Source organism: Rattus rattus, chromosome 2 (genome assembly GCF_011064425.1).
Source record: "Rattus rattus isolate New Zealand chromosome 2, Rrattus_CSIRO_v1, whole genome shotgun sequence".
Taxonomy (NCBI): domain Eukaryota; kingdom Metazoa; phylum Chordata; class Mammalia; order Rodentia; family Muridae; genus Rattus; species Rattus rattus.
In genome coordinates, this window is record NC_046155.1 from 186,268,672 (window position 1) to 186,293,563 (window position 24,892).

A 24,892-nucleotide genomic window follows, 5' to 3' on the forward strand; every position below is an offset into this window, starting at 1 on the left:
TCAGCTTAGCTTCTCATTAAAAATAATGGGGAACAACAGTTCAAGGCCTTAGGTAGTATTTGAAATGAGGCATAAAGGTTTAACATTCTCTTTTTATTTTCTTAAATATTTTAAAAGCAACATTTACTATTATTCAGGACATTTCTGGATTTGCTATGATTTTTAACTCTCAAGACAATGTAAGCACATTTTTTTGTTTAGATATTCTGTTTGTGTCACTGCTGTACGTTGCCCATACGCTATTCTCAATGGATATCAAATGCTCTAAACATGAGGCTACTTTTCCCTGACATGGGATTTGTGTAACAATGGTCAGTGTGTGACCATGACTTCAGATTCTAAGAGTCCTTCCTGAAGGTGGATCAACTAACAAAATCCACTGATATTATTTCAAGTATTCACATAAACAGATTTTGAGGCAGTCCTGAGACCAAATTTCACAAAGTGGAATCTTTCCAGGGAGCTTCATTTCCACAAACATGTGTGATGTCATTCATGTAGCTAAAACTCCCTCATCTATATATATCAACAAAATTTATCCCATCAACAGTGGACATCAGATGAACATTCCCAGGAGATAGTATCAAAGATTGCTCCAGGGTTGAGGAAACAGGTGTAAAAAAGGAAACAGAAATGCAGATGTAGCATCTCCCTTGGCCACAGTGATAATAGTACATGGGGATATATGGGTGTCTGTTTGATTTGCTGATCTGTGTGGCACTTCACAAACTATTCTGCCCAGCCTCAGAGAAGGAAAACTATGTTCACTCTGATTTTGTCTTTCTTGTTCCTGAACATTCCATTTCAGGTGACTGGTTTTATTTATCCCACCTGCTCTTGGAGAATAAAACAGAATAAAGACAAGAGTGGAAACGAGAGAATTGGCTGTTTCTTCTTGATTCAAGCAGTACAAAAGCCTGTGGAGAAAGAGTATTTCAGTCATTTTTTCAATACACAGTAAGTGCTTTTATATTTTCCATGTAGATGTGATCATGAATATTTCCTGAGCCTCTTGAGTTGTGGAGTAAAGCAATTCTAAGGGTCTTTCATACTGTGTTCTTAATCTGGAAAACAAGAAAGAACTCCAAATTATACTAGAGACAATGCTATATTACCACATTAAATTGACAATTATTTTTTCAGCCTGCCTCCCACTTGCTGGGATGGACCGAGGTAATAAAACAGCTTCCAGGCTTTGTCAGTCACATGTATCCCTCTCCTAGACAGTTTCCATAGCACAGTAGCACAATGATATATTGTTGAAAGATATAATTTTTATGACTTTATTCTGTGTGTGTTCATGGAAATGCACAGAGTCAGCTGATTATCGTTCCATGAGTGGGCAACTTCTAGTGCTTATGCTGGGGCCAGCAATGTTGGAGACACCTCTAGCTGTGCAGAACTTTCATATAGATAGATACTCACTTACTTTCTTAAATTTGCTCCATGTGGTCCCCATTTATGTACTGAAGCTGCATCAAGATTTGATGTAAGAGAGCTGTCCTCTATGAACTTCATATTTTGATCTATATAAATCCACTGGCATTTAGGTCTTACAAAGTCCAGTTCTTTCCTCTCTCTTTAGAATAAAGAAGGAATGTAGTGACTATAAAAATATGTTTGCGTTCTTTGAAAAGTGATATTATTACTAATAGTGGTGGCTAGATACTTCCCTTGTTACTATCCTGGGTAATAACTGTGGCATATGATAGTTGGCAATATTAGAGAATAAGGATAGAGGAGTTACGTACTAGCTCATCTTTGCCATTATTTAAGGTGCATATGTCTTCCCTTTTTACCTCTCTGTTGTTTAACCTGACACTTTCAATATTTAGCTCTTTATTTCTCTTTTTCAGTAATCTTACAAAATATAGTTGTATATTTTCCCATGTGGGCACTGGGAACATTTTCTTTCTGTGGGATATTGTTTTTCAGACATAGTACTTTAGACCACAAAGCCACTATAATCATTCAAGTACATTATGTATCTTAAGTTTAAATGTTCAGGATTTGTTTGATTTGTACAAGTACTAGTCTCAAAATCTGTCATTTGTTATTGAAAATTTTAAAGACACCTTTTTTGTGTATTCATAAAGAATATTCTAAAAGGGATTGTTTTTAATAAAAAAGACATGACAGATGTACAATTTCTGGTTGGAATGTAGATTTTACTCTTGGTAAAAATTAATAATATTTCATGTTTATCCATCAGATGTTAATTCTGAAGGGATATGACACATTATTCTTTTTCTAAACATAAACACACAGGAGAATTATTCCATTGGAATTGAATTTTAGAAAGAACATTTAAGGTTATGTAGGAGTATGATAAACATATTGCCCCCTAATGAAAATGAATTTTAATGACATGAGCCAAGAATTGTCACACAAGACTTTTCTGCCTTAGCCAATACAGTCACTTTTGTACAAACATACCATAAATTCAATGGCACAAATACATTCAATGTATTTCACATATTTCTCACTAATTTCAAATGAATATGTGACCATTTTTACTGTTTGATCAAAGCATTTGGTGATTTGTTTACATTCTTAGCAAACATTTAAAAACATGAGAAGGAAAACTCTCTCAGTGAGAACATGATAATAGTACATCTCATTTACGGGACATGACCTCTCATGAACTTGTCAAGGTTTTATGAACTTCCGGCTTATTTGTCTTCTCAACCTCATTACACAAGTCATTTCCCCTTTCAGGGGTGTGGGGGGATACAATCCAGTACAGGATTGTCCTTCTATGAACTGAATATGATATTTGTAAATTGCTGTCTTTAAAAACACTGTAACATTTTACAGAAAACACACTGAAATCCACAAGTATTCTCTTGTCTTGGCTTTTTCCATGATTGAAGTCAACAGGAACCCTGATCTTTTGCCAAATATGTCTCTAGTATTTTCATTTCGAGAAATAATTTGTGGTTGGGAATCCGAATTCTCAACTTTCATTGAAGTGAATTTAGATGATTATGGAGTTCTCCCTAATTATACCTGTAAAGATGACAGTCTGTGTGGAGTGGCACTTACAGGATTAAACTGGGCACCAACTCTGTTACTTTATACAATCCTAAACAACTTCAAATCTCAGCAGGTAAGTGTGTGTGTGTGTGTGTGTGTGTGTGTGTGTGTGTGTGTGTGTGTGTACTTGTGTATTAGGTGCCGGTTGGTAATTCATGAAATCAGGTATCACTTGGAGCCCCCATAATCTTACAAGGCCTGAGCCAATCTCTGTAGTTCAAGGGTCCTATTCAGTGTCGTGATGGAGCTTTCAAATGTCCTTGTGTGATACAGAGATGAGGGAAGAAATAATAGCTATCTGAGATTTCTAGAAATCTCCAGGAAAAGTGTTTATAAATTCTCAGGTATACATCGTATTTCATGCTGCTTTCTGTGTTCTAGTTCCCTCATCTTACTTACGGACACTTTCATCCTGTTCTGAGTGATCATGAAAATTTTCCCTATCTATATCAGATGGCCTCTGATGATACATCTCTAGCCCTTGCCCTGGTCTCCTTCATAATTCATTTTAGTTGGAACTGGATAGGGTTGGCCATCTCAGACAATGATCAAGGGACCCAGTTTCTCTCTTATTTGAAAAGAGGGATGGAAAAAAATGCCGTCTGCTTTGCTTTTGTGAGCATGATCCCAGTCAATATGCATTTATACATGTCAAGAGCTGAAGTGTATTACAGCCAAATCATGACATCATCCGCAAATGTTGTTATCATTTATGGCGACACAGGCAGTACTTTAGCTGTGAGTTTTAGAATGTGGGAATCTCTAGGTTTACAGAGATTATGGATCACCACCACACAGTTGGATGTCACTCCTAGCATGAAAGACAATTTATATGGTTTATTTGCTTTTGGACACCACCATGGTGTGATTTCTGGTTTTAAAAATTTTGTCCAGACATTGAATCCTGTCACATACTCAAATGAAAATCTGGCAAAGCTGGAATGGATGCACTTTAACTGTGAAGTCTCAGCATCTAAATGGAAGACACTGAAGAACTTTTCATCTAATCACTCACTGGAATGGCTAATGGAACATACTTTTGAAATGACCTTTACTGAAGGAAGTTATAACATATACAATGCTGTGTATACTGTTGCGCATGTACTTCATGAGATGACTTTTCAAAAGTTTCATAATCTGCCCAATGCCAAAGGGAAAGTAGAAAATTATGTCTGCAATAAGGTAGTGCTTCTTACATTATTTAACGTTTCCTGTTATCAATGTCTTTAAGAGTCTCTTTGATGCCCAAACCAAGTGTACTAGGAAATATTTAACATAGAGTGATTTATCAATAATTTTCCTGCTGACCATATAAATTTTTTTGAATCTTTATTAACTTGAGTATTTCTTATTTACATTTGGATAGTTATTCTACTTCCCAGTTTCACGGCCAACATCCCCCTAAACCCTCCCCTTCCCCTTCTGTATAGATGTTCCCCTCCCCATCCTCCCCCCCATTACCACCTTCCCCCCCAAGAATCACGTTCATTGGGTGTTGTCTTGGCACCACCAAGGACTTCCCCTTCCACTGGTGCTACTACTAGGCTATTCATTGCTACCTATGAGGTTGGAGCCCAGGGTCAGTCAATGTATAGTCTTTGGGTAGTGGCTTAGTCCCTGGAAGCTCTGATTGGTTGGCATTGTTGTTCATATGGGGTCTCGAGTACCTTCAAGCTCTTTCAGTCCTTTCTAAGATTCCTTCAACAGGGATCCCGTTCTCAGTTCAGTGGTTTGCTGATGGCATTCAACTATGTATTTGCTGTATTCTGGCTGTGTCTCTCAGGAGAGATCTACATCTGGTTCCTGTTGGCCTGCACTTCTTTGCTTCATCCATCTTATCTAATTGGGTGGCTGTATATGTATGGGCCACATGTGGTGCAGGCTCTGAATGGGTGTTCCTTCCGCCTCTGTTCTAAATTTTGCCTCCCTATTCCCTCCCAAGGGTACTCTTGTTCCCCTTTTAAAGAAGGAGTGAAGTGTTCACACTTTGGTCATCCTTCTTGAGTTTCATGTGTTCTGTGAATCTAGGATAATTCAAGCATTTGGGCTAATAGCCACTTATCAATCACTGCGTACCATGTGTGTTTTTCTGTGATTTGGTTACTGAACTAAGGATGATATTTTCCAGTTCCATCCATTTGACTCTGAATTTCATAAAGTCATTTTTTTAAAGCTGAGTAATATTCCATTGTGTAGAAGTACAACATTTTCTGTATCCATTCCTCTGTTGAAGGGCATCTGGGTTCTTTCCAGCTTCTGGCTATGATAAATAAGGCTGCTATGAACATAGTGGAGCATGTGTCTTTGTTATATGTTCGGGCATCTTTTGGTTATATGCCCAAGACAGGTATACCTGGGTCCTCAGGTAGTTCAATGTCGAATTTTCTGAGGAAACTCCAGACTGATTTCCAGAATGGTTGTACCAGTCTGCAATCCCACCAACAATGGAGGAGTGTTCCTCTTTCTCAACATCCTCACCAGCATTTGCTGTCACCTGAGTTTTTGATCTTAGCCATTCTCAGTGGTGTGAGGTGAAATCTCAGGGTTGTTTTGATTCTCATTTCCCTTATGATTAAAGATGTTGAACATTTCTTTAGGTGTTTCTCAGCTGTGAATTCTTTGTTTAGCTCTGAACCCCATTTTTAATAGGGTTATTTATCTGCTTGCAGTCTAACTTCTTGAGTTCTTTGAATATTTTGGATATAAGGCCTCTATCTGTTGTAGGATTGGTAAAGATCTTTTCCCAATCTGTTGGTTGCCATTTTGTCCTAACAATAGTGTCCTTTGCCTTACAGAAGCTTTGCAGTTTTAGGAGATCCCATTTGTCGATTCTTGATCTTAGAGCATAAGCAATAGGTGTTTTGTTCAGGAAATTCTCTCCCGTGCCCATGTGTTTGAGATGCTTCCCACTTTTCTTCTATTAGTTTGAGGTATCTCTAGGTTTGATGTGGAGGTCCTTGATCCACTTGGACTTAAGCTTTGTACAGGGTGATAAGCATGGATCAATCTGCATTCTTTTACATTTTGACCTGAAGTTGAACCAGCACCATTGGATGAAAATGTTATCTTTTTTCCATTGGATGGTTTTGGCTCCTTTGTCAAAAATCAAGCGACCATAGGTGTGTGGATTCTTTTCTGGGTCTTCAATTCTATTCCACTGGTCTATCTATCTGTCTCTGTACCATTACCATGCAGATTTTATCACTATTGCTCAGTAGTACTGCTTGAGTTCAGGGAAGTCCTGAACTTATTTATTGTTGAGGATAGTTTAAGCTATCCTGGTTTTTTGTTATTCCAAATAAATTTAAAAATTGTTCTGTATAAATCTCTGAAGAATTGGATTGGTATTTTGATGGGGATTGCATTGAATCTGTAGATCGCTTTTGGTAAAATGGTCGTTTTTACTATATTAATCCTGTCAATCCATGAGCATGGAGATTTTTCCATCTTCTGAGGTCTTCTTCAATTTCATTCTTCAGAGGCTTTAAGCTCTTATCATACAGATCGTTCACTTGCTTGGTTAAAGTCACACTGACGTATTTTATATTATTTGGGACTATTATGAGGGGTGTCATTTCCCTAATTTCTTTCTCGGCTTGATTCTCTTTTGTGTATAGGAAGGTTACTCATTTATTTGAGTTAATTTTATATCCAGCCACTTTGCTGAAGGTGTTTATCAGCTTTAGTAGTTCTCTGGTGCAACTTTTGGGATCACTTATATATACTATCATATCATCTGCAAATAGTGCTACTTTGACTTCTTCTTTTCCAATCTGTATCCCCTTGATATCCTTTTGTTGTCTGATTGTTCTGGCTAGAACTTCAAGAACTGTATTGAATAAGTAGGGAGAGAGTGGGCAGCCTTGTCTAGTCCCTGATTTTAGTGGGATTGCTTCAAGTTTCTCTCCATTTAGTTTAATGTTAGCTACTGGTTTGTTGTATATGGCTTTTACTATGTTTAGTTATGGGCCTTGAATTCCTATTCTTTCCAGGATTTTTATCATGAAGGGGTGTTGAATTTTGTTAAATGCTTTCTCAGAATCTAATGAAATGATCATGTGGTTTTCATCTTTCAGTTTGTTTATATAATGGATTACGTTGATGGTTTTCCATATATTAAACCATCCCTGCATGCCTGGGATGAAGCCTACTTGATCGTGATGGATGATTGTTTTGATGTGATCTTGGATTCGGTTTGCCAGAATTTTGTTGAGTATTTTTGCATCGATATTCAAAGGGAAATTGGTCTGAAGTTCTCTTTCTTTGTTGGGTCTTTGTGTGGTTTAAGTATAAGAGTAATTGTGGCTTCATAGAAGGAGTTCGGTAGCATTCCGTCTGTTTCAATTGTGTGGAATAGTTTGGATAGTATTGATATGAGGTCTTCTATGAAGGTCTGATAGAACTGTACACTGAACCATCTGGACCTGGGGTCTTTTTGGTTGGGAGACCTTTAATGATTGCTTCTATTGCTTTAGAAGTTATGGGATTGTTTAAATGGTTTATCTGTGCCTGATTTAACTTCGGTACCTGGTATCTGTCTAGGTAATTGTCCATTTCCTGCAGATTTTCAAGTTTTTTTGAATATAGGCTTTTGTTGTACGGTCTAAGGATTTTATTAATATCCTCTGATTCTATAGTTATGTCTCCCTTTTCATTTCTGATTTTGTTAATTTGGACACACTCTCTGTGTCCTCTTGTTAGTCTGGCTAAGGGTTTTTCTATCTTGTTGATTTTCTCAAAGAACCAACTTTTGGTTCTGTTGATTCTTTCTATGGTTCTTTTTGTTTCTACTTGGTTGATATCAGCTCTGAGTTTGATTATTTCCTGCCTTCTACTCCTCCTGGATGTATTTGCTTCTTTTTGTTCTAGAGCTTTTAGGTGTGCTGTCAAGCTGCTGACATATGCTCTCTCCTGTTTCTCCTGAGTGCAGGCACTCAGAGCTATGAGTTTTCCGCTTAGCACAGCTTTCATTGTGTCTCATAAGTTTGGGTATGTTGTACCTTCATTTTCATTGAACTCTAAGAAGTCTTTAATTTTTTTCTTTACTTCTTCTTTGACAAGGTTATTAATTAGTGGGTCATTGTTCAACTTCCATGTATATGAGGGCGTTCTTCCCTTATTGTCATTGAAGACCAGCTTTAGCCTGTGGTGGTATGATAGGATGCATGGGATTATTTCTATCTTTCTGTATCTGTTGAGGCCTGTTTTATGACCAATTATATGGTAAATTTTGGACAAAGTACTATAAGGTGGTGAGCAGAAAGAATATCCTTTTGTTTTAGGATAGAATGTTCTATTAAATATCTGTTAAGTCCATTCGGTTCATGACTTCTCTTAGTCTGTCTATGTCTCTGATTAATTTCTGTTTCCATGATCTGTACATTGATGAGAGTGGGGTGTTGAAATCTCCTACTATTATTATTTGAGGTGCAATGTGTGCTTTGAGTTTTATGTATGTAGGTGCCCTTGTATTTGGAGCATAGATATTTGGATTGAGAGTTCATCTTGGTGAATTTTTATTTGATGAATATGAAGTGTCCTTCCTTATCTTTTTGATGACTTTTAGTTGAAAATCAATTTTGTTCAAAATTAGAATGGCTACTACAGCTTGCTTCTTCACACCATTTGCTTGAAAAGTTATTTTCCAGAATTTCACTCTGAGGTACTGTCTGTTTTTGTATCTAAGGTGTGTTTCCTGTAGGCAGCAGAATGCAGGGTCCTCATTGTGTATTCAGTTTTTTAATCTATGTCTTTTTATTGGGGAGTTGCGACCATTGATGCTGAGATATATTAAGGAATAGTGATTATTACGTCCGGTTAAATTCATATTTGGATGTGAGATTATGTTTGTGTGCTTTTCTTCTCTTTGTTTTGTTTTCAAGACAATTAGTTTCTTGCTTTTTCTAGGGTGTAGTTTGCCTCCTTATGTTGGCCTTTACCATTTATTATCCTTTGTAGTGCTGGATTTGTAGAAAGATATTGTGTAAATTTGGTTTTGTCATGGAATATCTTGATTTCTCCATCTATGTTAATTGAGAGTTTTACTGGATACAGTAACCTGGGCAGACATTTGTGTTATCTTACGTCTGTATGACATCTGTCCAGGATCTTCTGGCTTTCATAGTCTCTGATAAGAAGTCTGGTGTGGTTCTGATAGGTCTGCCTTCATATGTTACTTTAACATTTTCCCTTAGTGCTTTTAATATTCTTTCTTTGGTTTGTGCATTTGGTGTTTTGACTATTATTTGACAGGAGGAGTTTCTTTTCTGGTCCAATTTATTTGGAGTTTTGTAGGCTTCTTGTACGTTTATGGGCATCTCTTTCTTTAGGTTAGGGAAGTTTTCTTCTATGATTTTGTTGAAGATATTTACTGGTGTTTTGAACTGGGAGTTTTTCACTCTCTTCTATACCTATTATCCTTAGGTTTGATCTTCTCATTGAGTCCTGGATTTCCTCTATATTTTGAACCAGTAGCTTTTTATGTTTTACATTATCTTTAACCGTTGTGTTGATGATTTCTATGGAATCTTCTGCTCCTGTGATTCTCTCTTCTATCTCTTGTATTCTGTTGGTGATGCTTGTATCTGCGGCTCCTTGTCTCTTCCTTTGGTTTTCTACATCCAGGGATGTTTCCCTTTGTGCTTTCTTTATTGCTTCTATTTCCATTTTTAATTCCTTCACCTGTTTGATTGTGTTTTCCTGGAATTCTTTCAGGGATTTTTGTGATTCCTCTCTGTAGGCTTCTTCTTGTTTATTTATGTTTCCTGCATTTCTCTAAGGGAGTTCTTCATGGCTTTCTTGAAGTCCTCCAGCATCATGATCAAATGTGATTTTAAATCTAGATCTTGCTTTTCTGGTGTGTTTGGATATTCAGTGTTTGCTTAGGTGGGAGAATTGTGCTCCGATGATGCCATGTAGTCTTGGTTTCTGTTGCTTGGGTTCCTGTGCTTGCCTCTTGCCATTGGGTTGTCTCTAGTGTAACCTTGTTCTGCTATTTCTGATAATGGCTATACTGTCTGATAGGCCTGTGTGTCAGGAGTGCTGTAGACCTGTTTTCCTGTTTTCTTTCAGCCAGTTATGGCAGCAGAGTATTCTGCTTTTGGACATGTAGTCTTTCCTGTCTACTGGTCTTCAGCTGTTCCTGGCTGAAAGCTTCAGCTTTCCTGTCTACTGGGCCTGTGTCCTGAGTCCACCAGGAAGGTTGCTTGGAGCAGAAAATTTGGTCTTACCTGTGGTCCCGAGGCTCAAGTTGCTCGTGGGGGTCTGCTGTTGAGCTCTCTGTGATGGTGGCAACCTGGAGGGCCTGTGCTGCCTTTTCCTGGGGCCCCCAGTACACTGGGGTCCCAGATTGCATTAAGTGTTTTCCTCTGGAGTCAGAAATGTGGACAGAATGTAGCTCTTCTAGCTTCTTAGGCGTGTCTGCCCCTCTGAAGGTTTAGCTCTCCCTCCTAGGGGATTTGGGTGCAGAGAACTGTTGATCCAGTCCCTTCAGGTCCGGGCGGTGTCTGATTGTATAAATCTTGATGCTGGTATATACCACTAATGTAAAGAGAATGGAGTACAAAGCATAATTTGTCAATGTAGTATTGGGATTTGTTACAGATTACCTGATTATCGTCACACATGTTCTAATATTGAAAACAAATCCAGTCCTTCCTAAAGAACCCACTGAATGATGAATCCTTATTCATTAATTGTTAATTATTGTGTAACCCCTGTAGGGTATTATTTTAACTAAAGATCCCAATATATGCTGTTTCCACTATAGGTCAGGGATATCACTTGGTGCTCTGAGAGTACTTACATAGAGAATAATGAATGCAAGGATTCAATTTACTAATTCCTGTGTGCTCATTTGTGTGGATATATATTTCTCACTGTATATTTGTATGTTTTTGTTTTTCTGTATATCTGTGTGTTTATCTGTATATCAATTTGTCTACATTCTGTGTACATCAATATCTATCTATCTATCTATCTATCTATCTATCTATCTATCTATCTATCTACCTATCTATGCTCTTTATATGTGTCTATATATGTTGGTTTAGGGTAATTAACATAAATTTGTCTGTTTTTCAATTGCTTTCTGTATTGTTGATTTTGTATAAATGTATACTCCTGTGAATATTTATCAATGCATGTTTCTGCCTGTGTCTATATGTTTTGTGTGGTTTTGTGAATGTTCTCTTATTTATGTATAATTCTTTTGCTTTGCCTGTGTCTTTGTATGACAGCACGAATTTGTCTGTGTAACAATGTTACTCTGTGTGTGTGTCAGTATATATGTATGTCTATTTAGGTATATTCTTCTGAGCATGTGTTTCCATGTAGTTCTATGTGTGTGCACCTGGGTAATTGTTTTGTGTGTTTTGGCATCTGTTTGACTATTTTGATGAATATTCTGTTTCAGTGTGTATCTGTATATTCATGTGTATTTGGGCATGTATGTGTATGTTTCTGTAAATAACTATGTGCTCCAGTTATATGTGCCTCTCTATACAGATGCAAGTCTCTCCCTTTTCATGTATCTATATTTTCATATTGCAAATATATGTTTGGTGTCACATGCATGTTTGTGCTCATGTGGTAATTTCCTCTTAGAGAACAAAATAACAGAAACATTATAATTTTGTTTATCTCTTTGCTTTCACTGAGGTTTTCACCAGCATACAGTCAATAAAGTTGCCTTTAATATGGAATAAGAATGCATTTTCTAACCTTAAGCAAGAAAATATACTCAATAGTATGCTGCTTGTCTTTCAGCTGGGTGCCCCTCTGAGAAAGATCCACTTCACTAATCCTGTTGGGGACAGAGTAAATATGAATCAAGAAGACAAACTGCAGGAAGAATATGACATTTTCTACATTTGGAATTTTCCACAGGGACTTGCATTTACAGTTAAAATAGGACTATTTAGTCCCTATTTTAGAAATGGTCAACAGTTACATTTATCTGAAGATATGATAGAGTGGGCAAGAGGAAGTACACAGGTGGGTTTGGCCTAACTGTACTCATTTAAATTACACTGTCAAGTGTGTGCATCCAACCTTCCTTGAAAGTGGTGAAATGAAGTTGACTGTCATGTGAGAGACTACTAAACTATGTTTCTTATTTTCATTTTCTTTCAAATGAGGTTTTACCAACTCACTGAGGATTTCTAACATGAATGTAATGTATATTTATCAGATCAGAACTTGTTTCTTATTTTTCACATTAATGTAAGCTATTTTAGAAAACAGTTTGAAGTAATTTCCAGTAAAGTTAGCAATATTCTATTGGTCCTATTCTTACTACTATAGAGTGATTTCCACTCATATGATTAACCTCTTCAAAAGATGTTTAAAGATCTTGTTCACTATAAGGATAGAGTAAATTCAACATAATCAAGTCATTGATTTTTGTTGTGTAATTTTATGTCTGTTGACCAACTAGTCCTAAATTTCCAACATCTCTAGCTAATCAAAGCGTAACATTTTAATGACAATTTTAGATACTTTATGAACTACATCTTGTTTTTTTCAGTTAAAAAACTATAGAAATTATAAAAATATGGGTATGGGTGTTTTTCTGCATGTCTATCAATGTAGCAGCTGCATGTATGGATATATGGATGAGTGAAGAGTTATTTGAATCCAAGATACTTGCAAAAGCTCCATGCTACTCTGTGGGTACTGGAAATCAATTTGGGTCCTCTTTACTGGTAGCAATTGTGCTTGAGAGCTGAGCTACGTCTGCAGCACTGACTCATACCTTGGAAGAGGTAATGTTGAGTAAGGAAGATTTTGGCTCCACTAATTCTTGCAAAAAATTATTTAACAAAACAAGGATATGCATAGTTTCCTTCTCAAAATGAGGAGAAATTGGTAGTAATAAAAATTTGCCTTGAGGGACTTTGAAAATGAAATATTTCACAATCATACTAGGTTTATTATAGCTATGAAATCTGATATCTTGGTTTTAATGTGTCATATTCAAACTGCTCTCCCCAAAAACATTGGGTAAATGTCTTCAGGTTTGATTTGAAGTGTTTTTCAGGTTACCCAGACAGTGTGAAATTTATAGTTGCTATTTGTCCTCAATAAGTTTAAGAATGTAATTGATACTGAAAATATGTAAGAACTAAAAGTGTAAGTATAGAGCTACATATCCATGTTAAAGATAGAATTGCAATCTTATGTGTTTTCTAATCAGGCCCTACTTCAAGCACATCTACTAGAAGTCTATAGATTTTTTTAAAATGCAACCAGAGTTCTATTCACATATATCATAAGCCCAGTATGGAGACTCATAAATAAAAACATGAAGACCTCAGGGAAATATGATGCCAAACTTTAGAGTCATACAGTTAAGCGAGAATATATTCAATGTTATATTAAACAAAAAATTAAAGAGTGAATATAAGAACATTAAAAATATCAGAGGGGTGTCACAGCATCTGGGAGAATACAATGAAAGTATGAACACTTTTACAATATGACATTGATTGTGTATATGACAGAGAACTTCCAGAGGTATAAAATAATGAAATAATTTCAAACTAAAATGTATAACAGAAAAACAAAATAAACCAAAATAATATCTTATTGACAAGACTCACAAAATGAATACTCCAAGTTGAGGAAAGGATGGCAAAGGTTGAAGACAAGGCACCAGAATTAGAAACTTCAAACCAAAACAGATATTAAACAACAAGGAAAAGTGAAAATCATAGTGACCAAGGAAGTGTGATTAAGAGATCACTTTTAAAAACCTTTGGGGTTAATATAAGGATGGACATACTCTTTGTGTAAACAGTGAATCAATTATAGGGACTAGTAGAGAAATGTAAATAGCAAATAATCAACTTTCAATATGAAAATTCCTTGGCGCATTTGACTAAAAATTTGTTTTGGAAAAAAGGAAGAATATGAAAGCTGCAGGAGAGAACCTGGTGCCATAGAAAGTCCCTCTCTGGATAACAGCAGGTTCCATCAGCATCACTCATTTCAAAATGAAAGCAGTTAATTCATTTATTCATTGATTAACTTGACATTGGGACACTAGTTTACAGTCCCTACTCTGTTCCTAGTCCTTCAATCTTTTCCCTGCTCTTCCTCCTTCAGAAAAGGGGAACCCCCACCACTCATATATCAAAAAGTTTGGCATATCATGTTGTATAATAACTAAGCACAGTTTCATGTTCTCCTATGAGGACACAGGAGGCTACCCACTAGGAATAAAGCTTCCCAAAGTCAGACAACAAAGTCAGACACAGAACCTGCTAACATATAATGACCAAGTTTCACAAAGGCTTTATATATTTAGAAGACCTACGTTAGTCCCATGCATCATTTGCAGTAAGTGGTTCAGTCTGTGAACCCTTAGGACACCAGGTAAGTTGATTATGTAGGTTTTTTTGTGTCCTTAATCCTTCTGGTTCCTACAATCATTCTTTTCCTTCTTATTTAGGATTCCTCAACATTGCCTATAGCTCTGTCAATCTGTTTCCATCAGCTGTTGGATAAATTCTCTCTGAAGATGGTTATGCTAGGTTCTTGCCTGCAAATGTAACAAAATATTATTACCAGCATCAGTGGTGGCCTTTCTCTCATGGCAAGTTTCTCAAGCTGCTCCAGTCAATGGTTAACTATCCCCTGATCTTCTGTTATAGTTTTACTAACCCCCAAATTTATGCAGGGTAAATTGTAGGTTGAAAGTTTTGTGGATGTGGTGTTGTCTCAATCCCAACACTGGAAATCTTGCCTAGTTATCGGAGATGACCATTCAAGGCTCTATCTCCCTCTTTGCGCAGAGACTTAGTCAGGGTATTCCTCATAGATTTTTGGGAGTTTCCATTGCCGTATAAATCTAGCTTGACTCAGAGATACCACCCTATCTTAGTGCTCTCTCTAAACAATCTGTTTCTTTGTCTTCCCCTTCTGTTCTCATCCCACTGCCCTCCCATTTAGTCTCCAAACCCATTCACCAATGATGTCTATTCTATCTCCCTGTCTCAGGGTGATATCCGTCTCCCATCTTGTGCCATCCTTGTTACTTAGCTTCTTTTGCAACTCATCATGGATATTCTTAAAGGAAAATTAAGAACAAGAATACCTTTGGGAGGGAATAGGGAGGCAAAGTTTAGAACAGAGGCAGAAGGAACACCCATTCAGAGCCTGCCCCACATGTGGCCCATTCATATAAAGCCACCAAACTAGACCAGACAGATGAAGCAAAGTAGTGCAGGCTGACAGGAACCAGATGTAGATCCCTCCTGAGTGACACAGCCAGAATACTGCAAATACATAGGCAAATTAAACCACTGAACTGAGAATGGGACCCCCGTTGAAGGAATCTTAGAAAGGACTGAAGGAGCTTGAAGGGGCTTGAGACCCCATATGAACAACAATGCCAACCAACTAGAGCTTCCAGGGACTAAGCCACTATCCAAAGACTATACATGGACTGACCCTGGACTCCAACCTCATAGGTAGCAATGAATAGCTTAGTAAGAGCACCAGTGGAAGGGGAAGCCCTTGGTCCTGCCAAGACTGAAACCCCAGCGAACTCGATTGTAATGGGGGGAGGATGGGAGGGGAACACCATAGAGAAGGGGAGGGGGAGGGTTTGGGGAGATGTTGACCCAGAAACCGGGAAAGGGAATAACTATCGAAATGTAAATAAGAAATACCCAAGTTAATAAAGATGAAAAAAAACCATTTAGAGACATAACTGCTAATACAATGTATTTATTCTTTATGGAAAGAGACAGAAGAAATTTCAAGATGAACACAATTGCACTTAATCATAACTAATAAAGGAGCACTATGAAAGACATTGAAGGAACTCCACCATATTTAAAAGTAAGGTGAACACAAGAGGTCAAAATAACATGTAAATACCACTTGAACGCTTGACAAGAAAAACAAATATTAAAAAAATCAAATATTTAAATAAAAACTAAATCATAATTTATGCATAACTTTTAGGAATTATTGAGGGTTTGTGGATAAAATTAACCTAGTCCATTGGGATCTGTATTATCCTGCTCCTTCACATTTTTTTCTTGATTTTCTCCCATTTTTCCTCTTCCTGTCTCATATATAGACTCCCCCCATACCAGTCCCCCTCCCAAGCCTTTTTCTTCTCATCCAATGAATGGTTTCATGTTATCCTGACCTGCCTTGCTGTAAAATGACAACATTCTACACTCTAAGACCTTACCAGGAAAAAAACTAGTAGGAAAACATCAAATATTGAAATAACAACTAAAACACAATTTACAAATATGTTTTAGTAATAATTGAATTTCGTGGTCACCTTCTCTAATTAAAAATCACAGATAATATGTTTGGTTTATTTTTAACATAATATTTTTATTTACTCTTCAAATTTCCATTTATGCACTTTGATCATATTCAATTCCCAGTCCTTTCATGTTTGTCTTTCTATGACAGCACCCCACCAAAATAAAAATTAAAGTTAAAAAGTCCAAATTTTCTTATTCATGTACTCACTGGATGAGATGGCTTGTATATGCTTGACCCAGGGAGTGGCACTATTTCAAGGTGTGACCTTGTTGGGTATGTGTGTCACTCTGAGTGTGGGCTTTAAAACCCTCATCCTAGCTGCCTAGAACTCAGTATTCTGCTAGCAGCTTTAAGATGAAGATGTAGATTTCCCAGCTTTGCCTGGATGCTGCTATGTTCCTGCCTTAACATTAATGGACTGAACCTCTGAACCTGTAAGTCAGGCCAAATTAAATGCTGTCCTTAGAAGATTTGTCTTGGTTATGCTGTTTGCTCACAGGAGTAAATTCCTAAATAAGACACTGGAGCACAGTCAAATTCTGCCCCATAAGTAGAACTTAACTGTTCCATCCCAAACTCCTTCAAGAAGCCCTCAACTTTGCAAAGCTAACTTTAGATTTCTTACCATATATTTAAAGAGTTCTTTTTATGGCTTCCTGTTTAAACTAATATTCTTTCTTGGATTGTGGGGGAAGCATAGGGGTTGGGATGATGAGAGGAGTTGTTACAGAAAACTTTCATGTACCTCCTTCACATCTATGAATCTACAATCATTCATATCACTGCTAAAGTAGTCTCAGCATTTTTAAAAAAGCAGGGAGCAAAGATAATGGGATTCTACATGGTTTCTTGTAGTTACAGAGAAAAGCACATGGGGCCTAGCTGCAACAGGGCTACAGACCCAGACAAGGCCCTCAAACTGAGCACAGAGCATGAACATCAACATGGTTTCAGGCTGCAGTCAAGAGCATAAAAATCCAAAGTCTTCAGTCAAAATATGTGCTATGGAAATCAACATTTTCTCTAAATGCAATAGGATCATGGATCCAGACACAGCCACCACTAGCAGCAGAGATCTGGACATCTCCGTAACCTCACGTGGCAGTGTGGTTCTCTCAGATTAATAAGGCTCCTGCTAAAACAGAACTCATGGACCTCAGCTTGACTTCAGTTACCAACGCAGTCTAAGGGCACAGACATTGCATTTGGTGGTAACATTGATCATGGACATCAATACATATCCCATTGACAGCAGGACCTCTGGCCTAGACATCCACCATTATGGCAGCAGCCACCATATATATTTGCACACATTTTGGTAGGAACACATACCACAGACATCAAAAAAGATTCTGGGTGCTGTAGGATAACAGGTCCAGATATGGCTTTTGTTAGCAATATGAAGCTGGATATCACCATGGTTAGCCATAACAGAACAGGCCACTCACATAAATATGAAATATGGCCAGTGTAGGTACACTGGTTATAAAACTAGATATTCTTTTGTAGCCTCCATGGGCAGGGTGGGTAAAAAAATCCTTTCCCATATATATATATATACTATTCATATATATATATATATATATATATATATATACTTCTGGAAAAAAGGGTCAGGGGAAGCAACAAAATGAAATAGAACCTAAGAATCATACTTAGAGTACAACGTCATTTATCTTTTGTGGACATGCCTGAAATAATCTTGACTAAACATCTTCTGACAGATGGCAATATCACAAATGAAAGATCAGTCCCTGTGTGTTTTATTATGTATTAATTAATCCCATGTAGTTGGCTTGCTAAAAGCTTCGATTGTTTATGTTACCAAAGGAAAGAAATCCACACATAGTCTTTTTATTTTAATATGCTTTAAACAGCACAGTAGCTGAGCAACTGCCCAATCTCCATACTGTTAGTCCTGAGTGATTATTTACTAATTCTACATTCCATTTCAGTTGTTCTTGACTCTACTTAGAGAGCTGTCTTGGTCACATTTTTTGGCCCAGAACATGGAGCACTCTACTTGTTTTTCTAACTCATTTGGATATAGTCTCTCCTCTCTTTGCACTCTTGTTCAGCATGACGGACCTCTTTCTTCCTCCTTCTCCTCTGCCCAAGTCCAGGAAACCAAAGAATTCTGTCTCTATCTGTCTTACCCAGCTATTGTCTGTTGATATCTTTAGATGGCAGAACCAACTGGGGGCAGATTCCCAGAAGCTACTTGAAGATACTCTAGTGCAAACAGTTTTTTTAGAAACACAATTAGCTTTTATAACATTAGCAGCTTCATCTGTGCAAAAATTACTTTATGCCAAGGTTCAACATATGTGTATCATTTAAGTGTAAAACATCTCAAGATAAACTTAATCATAGCATTATATTATCCAAAAGCATGTAGAAAAGGCTCTTAACAAAGTCTAGGATCCATTCAGAATTTTAAAAAGGAGAACAAACAAAAACTGACAAACTAAGAGAACATATATTGTCATAATAAAGTTTTCCACAGGAAACTTATTGATGGCATTGCAGTTTATGGATGGGAGAATCAAAGAAATTCCATTTAACCTAGAAATTAGGTCAAGTTTTGTAGTAACACATGTCTTTAATCTACATTCTGTGAATCAAAAGTCAGGATAATTTCTCTCAACTCATTGCTAGTCTGCATTTTCTACTTAATCTACTCAAAACAGGGTTGAAATGGATACTCTGCTTTAAATAAAATGAGCAGGATATGGGTAAGGAATGTACTTTCTCAACTCATCATCAAAATAGTCTTTAAAACCTTACTAAGTGTGAAAATAAATAATAAAAAAATAAATACAGAAAGAGAAGTAAAGCACTCTGCCCTGATCTATAGGAGGTTGAGATCTACTAATACTACACAGTGAGACCCTGTTTGAACAACAACAACAAAAACAACAACAACAACAACAAAGCAAAAAAGAAGAGTTGTGCTTAATCATATTTCTGGAGAACATGATGTGATTCTGTGAAAAATTGATGCTACAATAGCACCATCAAACTTACATGAAACAAAGGATGCAAATTCAGCATGCAGAAATCAGTAAAATTCCAGTACAGCATATGAACACCCATCCCAAGATTCAGTGTAATGCCAAGATTTCCTTAATTTAAGAAATACCTCAATTAATTTTAAGCAACCTCAATTTTCGTGCTATTTTCAGGCTCCCCATAGCCTGTTCACTTCAGTAAACACTCAGTTCATTGTACAGAAAGTGAGCAACTCCTCATTGTAAAAACAATGGCCCTCTTCCTATGTAGATCTTATTCTATTTCCATTTAGTTTGTTTTAGTTTTCAGTCGTAATGTAGTTGAGGTTATTTTGGTTACCTGGTATTTGAAGTATTTTTTCCCATTTTTGTATGTTCTTTACTTGTAATTTGCTTCTATGTTGCTGTTATTTAACATTAAGTATAAGCAAAGTGAGGAGGAAAAGGTTGAATTGGCTCATGGGTTACACTCAAGGAAAGACAAGGCATGGATCTGTATAATGCAACTGAAACATAGTCACTCAAGGAACTCAGCTTACTGGCTTGTTCTGCATGATTTCTAAGATACCACTGCCTACATGGAACACTGTTCCCAATAACCTGCGTACTCCTACATCAATTACCAATTTAAAATAAGCTTCACAGGTATGATGACAGGCTAGTCTGATGGAGATAATTTCTTTATTAGGTTCTCTTTGCCTTTATCCTACACTGTGTGTTAAGGAGACAAGGATTAAGTAAAATAACCACCTTGCAATCCCTGCACTGTTTGCAAACAGGACACTATCAACTCTTCTTTCTGAATTCCAAGTTGATGGGACACAATTCAACATTTCCTTAATTTTTCATACATTGATGTCTGTCATCAGACAATACAGTAAATGAAACTGGTAACTTTGTTGGTGTATATGAATTAAGTGTTTTAATATTACAGGGTAATACAATATGATTTTTGAAGGTGTAAGTAAAACTTCTGATAGCAGGATATGTCTGTTTTTTTAGATGCCGACCTCTGTGTGCAGTGCTGATTGTGGTCCAGGATTTAGAAAATTCAGAAAGAAGGAAATGTCAGCCTGTTGTTTTGATTGCAGTCCCTGCCCAGAAAATGAAATTTCTAATGAGACAAGTGTGTATTTCCTGCAGGGATAAGTTCTTCAATTTGATTATCATCTTACACACATATTGGAATAGTGAATTGGTCTAAAAAGAAACGTTAAAAAGAACATATGTATATATATATATATATATATATAATTTAAAATGTCATTATTGAAATATAACTTATCATATATATTTCACTGATTGAAAATTTTAGTAGATAAAATATTCTCAAACATTTTTGCTTAGAAACCTTCAGTGTTACTGGGTTCTAGGAAAAATCATTCCTAGTGATTTACCCTCTATAAAAACATATGTAGATTATGAATCTCTAAAGGATTTATTTTCATTTTCTTGATGTACATACCTTTACATAAGTTTATGCACATCTATCAAGTACAGAAGCACATGGAGGACAGAATCAAGCATGTGGCTAGAGGGAACCAAATCCAATTCCACTTTAAGACTCCTGAAAAGGACAAATATTAATTTGTAATATTATCAAAAACTGTTAAGGAGATAGGAGATTTTGCATAATAAAAAGATATACGTTTGTCTAATGCTTGGTGATATTTGAAATGTAGAAAATTGAGAATCACTGTTGGCACATGATGTGTAAATATTAGGAGTCCTCTTTTAAATGCTAGTATAAATACTACCTAGTAAATATTTGCATGATAGCATACATTAGAATTGTTCCAATGAGAGCTTCCAGGGACTAAGCCACTACCCGAAGACTAAATATCGACTGACCCTGGGCTCCAACCGCATAGACAGCAATGAATAGCCTGGTAAGAGCACCAGTGGAAGGGGAAGCCCTTGGTCCTGCCAAGACTGAATCCCCAGTGAACGTGATTGTTGGGGGAAGGGTGTTAATAGGGGGAGGATGGGGAGGGGAACACCTGTAGAGAAGGGGATGGGGAGTGGTTAGGGGGATGTTGGCCTAGAAACTGGGAAAAGGAATAACAATCAAAACGTAAATAAGAAATAGCCAAGTTAATAAAGATGGAGAAAAAAAAGAATTGCTTTGTCCGGAAAGCAATTACCACAATGTTCAAATGGTATTGGTCCTGACACAGCCAATATTTGTCAAATAACAATCTAGTCAGGAAGAAGTGAATATAATTGGCTGTCATGCATTTATTCCCTTCTTTGATGTGTTATCCTGTAGAATTAAATTTAAGTATTTAAAGGCTTTCATGGCCTTTAAGATGACTTAGCAGTTAAATCCTTTCCCACTGAGTATAATGGTCTTAGTTTTTCTCCAGAACACATATAATGGGAGGTAACCAACTCCTACTTGTTATTTTCTGGAATTTTCTGATATATATGAAGTAAAATGAACACATAATACATTATAGTATAGTATACTTCAGAAAGGCTGTTTGGATACACATGGCATTGGTGCTGGGAATCAAAGTTAAGTCCTCTCTAAGACCAACACATTCTCTTCACAACCAAGTTGAATTCCTATTTCCTGAAACAAATTTAATGATTACAACTGTCAGTAAAAGAATTGCTTCATATAAAAGACTTCAGACCTGGGAAGCATATCCCTTATTACAATTATGCAATGATTCAGTGTTATGGCAATCAGACTTCATACACACACAATGGTGGAAATTACAGAGCTTGTTACCTTTAGTGATAAGGTTACTGCGTTTTATGAAAAAGACTTAGGAATGTGGTGTTGCTACGGTCAAAAGAGGTCAATTCTACAAATGATCTTTGTTTATTTTTGCAGTTACAAACATTGATATTATATTCATAGAAACTCCTCATTCTCAAAATCATACCTCACCTATATAAACCCAACTTCTCTCATATTCATAAAAATATGTATTACTTTTATGAGAAAACACACATAAATATACAGACCCATGATAAATGATCACAGCACTATGGTAAAATAGACAAAAATATTTGTGGTTTTTATTTACCATAACAACAAGAAGCATTAAAAATGGAAACAGTTATTTGATATAGCTAAAACATTCAAAGTATTCTCAGCAACCAGATTCACATGTTAAAATATTTCTTCTAGATTCTTAAATGAAATATCCTGACAATAAAATTGCTGAAGCTACACTAACAATGCCTTAATTTTTCCATTAGACTTGGAGATGTGTGTCCCGTGCCCAGAGGACAAATATGCCAACACAGGACAGAATGACTGCATTCCAAAAGCTCTTATCTTTCTCAGTTATGAAGACCACCTGGGGATGGCACTTTCTTTAATGGCCTTGGGCTTCTCTGCATTCACAGCTCTGGTTCTTGGCATCTTTGTGAAGCACCACAGTACTCCCATTGTTAAGGCCAATAACCGCACTCTCACCTACATCTTGCTCCTCTCCCTCATTTTTTGTTTCCTTTGCCCCTTGCTCTTCATTGGCCATCCAGACTCGGTCACATGCATCCTACAGCAAATCACATTTGGAGTTTTATTCACCGTGGCTATTTCCACAGTGTTAGCCAAAACAATTACTGTTATTCTGGCATTCAAAGTCACAGCCCCTCAAAGAATGATGAAGTACTTTCTTCTTTCAGGAGTATCTACGTACATCATTCCCATCTGCACTCTCATCCAAGTTATTGTCTGTGCAGTCTGTTTAGGAGTTTCTCCTCCTTCTGTTGACATTGATGCTCAATCTGAGCATGGTCACATTATCATTGTTTGCAACAAGGGTTCAGTCACTTGTTTCTACAGTGTTCTGGGATACCTGGCCTGCCTGACCTTTGTGAGCTTCACTCTGGCTTTCCTTTCCAGAAACCTGCCTGGTGCCTTCAATGAAGCCAAGTCCATAACATTCAGCATGCTGGTGGTCTGCAGTGTCTGGGTTACTTTCCTCCCTGTTTACCACAGCACAAAAGGCAAGATCATGGTGGCTGTTGAGATCATTTCCATTTTGGCTTCTAGTTCAGGGATGCTGGTATGCATTTTCATTCCCAAATGTTACATAATACTCTTTAGACCAGAAAAAAATTCTCTTAAAATGATCAGGGAGAAATCATCTTCCCATACTCACATTTCATAAATTCTGACCGGCACATATCTAGTTGGTTCATAATCACCAAATATTGGATTACATTACCATACCTATTTATTTTTGGAATGACATACCTGTTTCCTTTATGATTTTATTTAGCAATATCATGTGTACCGAGGTCTACATTGTCTCCTATAATGATCCAGAATATTTGACAATTGTCCTCTTTGTCAGAAAGAGCTAAGAGAATCCTGATCCATTCTAGGAGTTAGAAGAGTTCTTCTATGAACATAGTGGAGAGAGGAATATTTTTAAAAACAAGGTGATAGAATATTTCAGAAGATGAATTGATATCTCAGCAATTAAAACGATGTCCTGTACTTATGGAGCAACTGATTCAATACTCAACCCCACAAACTTTTATTAACAACCTCCTGTAACAGTAGCTACAAAGGATCACATGGTCTCTTCTGGGCTCCAAATTTACCTGAATATTTTTATGCACATAATAACACAACACACACAAAATAAAATTACATAAATTTTTAAAAATATAGAGGAGTATTACAAACACTTTTCACTGGCATTCTACTTTTCAATGTTCTACTGTGGTGTTACAATTACAGGAACCTACAGAGAAAAGGTGGATTATGAGTAGAGATGACTGGGTTTTTCTTTAGGCATTTTCCATAAGAACCCTCAACTTAAGTATATCATAAAAGACACACTTGTTAAACTGACAGGGAATATAAGGCTTATTGAAGTAACCTTCTCTATGTGTGAAATTTAGATGACTGTGCAAAAATCTACCTTGACACCACAGAGTAATCTGAGGTAGCCTGCTAATGGGAGTTAGTGCTGAGAGCAGCTGATTAGGATCAGTCCAGATATCACCTGGGGTTGATGGTTCTGGCAGCCAGCATTTAGTGAAGAAAGTGCAGAAGACAACCATTAACTCACTCTCACAGAGAGAGAGGGGCAGTGTGGGGAATAGGGGGAGGGAAGGAGAGGGAGGAGGGATAGACGGAGGGAGGGAGGGGAGGGAGGGAGGGAGGGTAGAGCAACAGACATACACACAGACAGACAGATAGGAAGACACATACATATTCATATGTTTAGAAGACTGGAGCAATGCTCTGAAAGTCAGGTTCTAAGCTTTACACATATACACACACATACATATAAACATTTACTGGTGTGTGAATGAAACAAAATTCCAACAAACAGGCTTCAAGCATTTCACACATAATATACATACATATATACACATAATGTACATACATATACGCACACAGTTGGTGGAAGATGCAAGCTTCAACACACACCCAAACAAGCTTTACATATATACATACATATAGATATATGGGTGGATTGAAGTTCCATCACACTCTCACACACTTTACACATGTACATACATACACATAGTTGGTAGGTGAAAAGAACAGTGTTTTGACCACTTCATTCTTT

At 36.9% G+C, this 24,892-nt stretch overlaps 1 protein-coding gene across 1 annotated transcript; it reads left to right on the forward strand.

Annotated features, from left to right (window-relative positions):
- The first annotated feature begins 702 nt into the window (after positions 1–702).
- LOC116892789 (vomeronasal type-2 receptor 116-like) lies at positions 703–23,473 on the forward strand. The gene is made up of 6 exons (XM_032894662.1): positions 703–957; positions 2,818–3,109; positions 3,418–4,218; positions 11,803–12,030; positions 20,343–20,466; positions 22,554–23,473. Exons 1-6 carry the CDS (start codon positions 761–763, stop codon positions 23,471–23,473), a joined length of 2,562 nt encoding a protein of 853 aa, XP_032750553.1. The 5' UTR covers positions 703–760.
- The last annotated feature ends 1,419 nt before the right edge of the window (positions 23,474–24,892 follow it).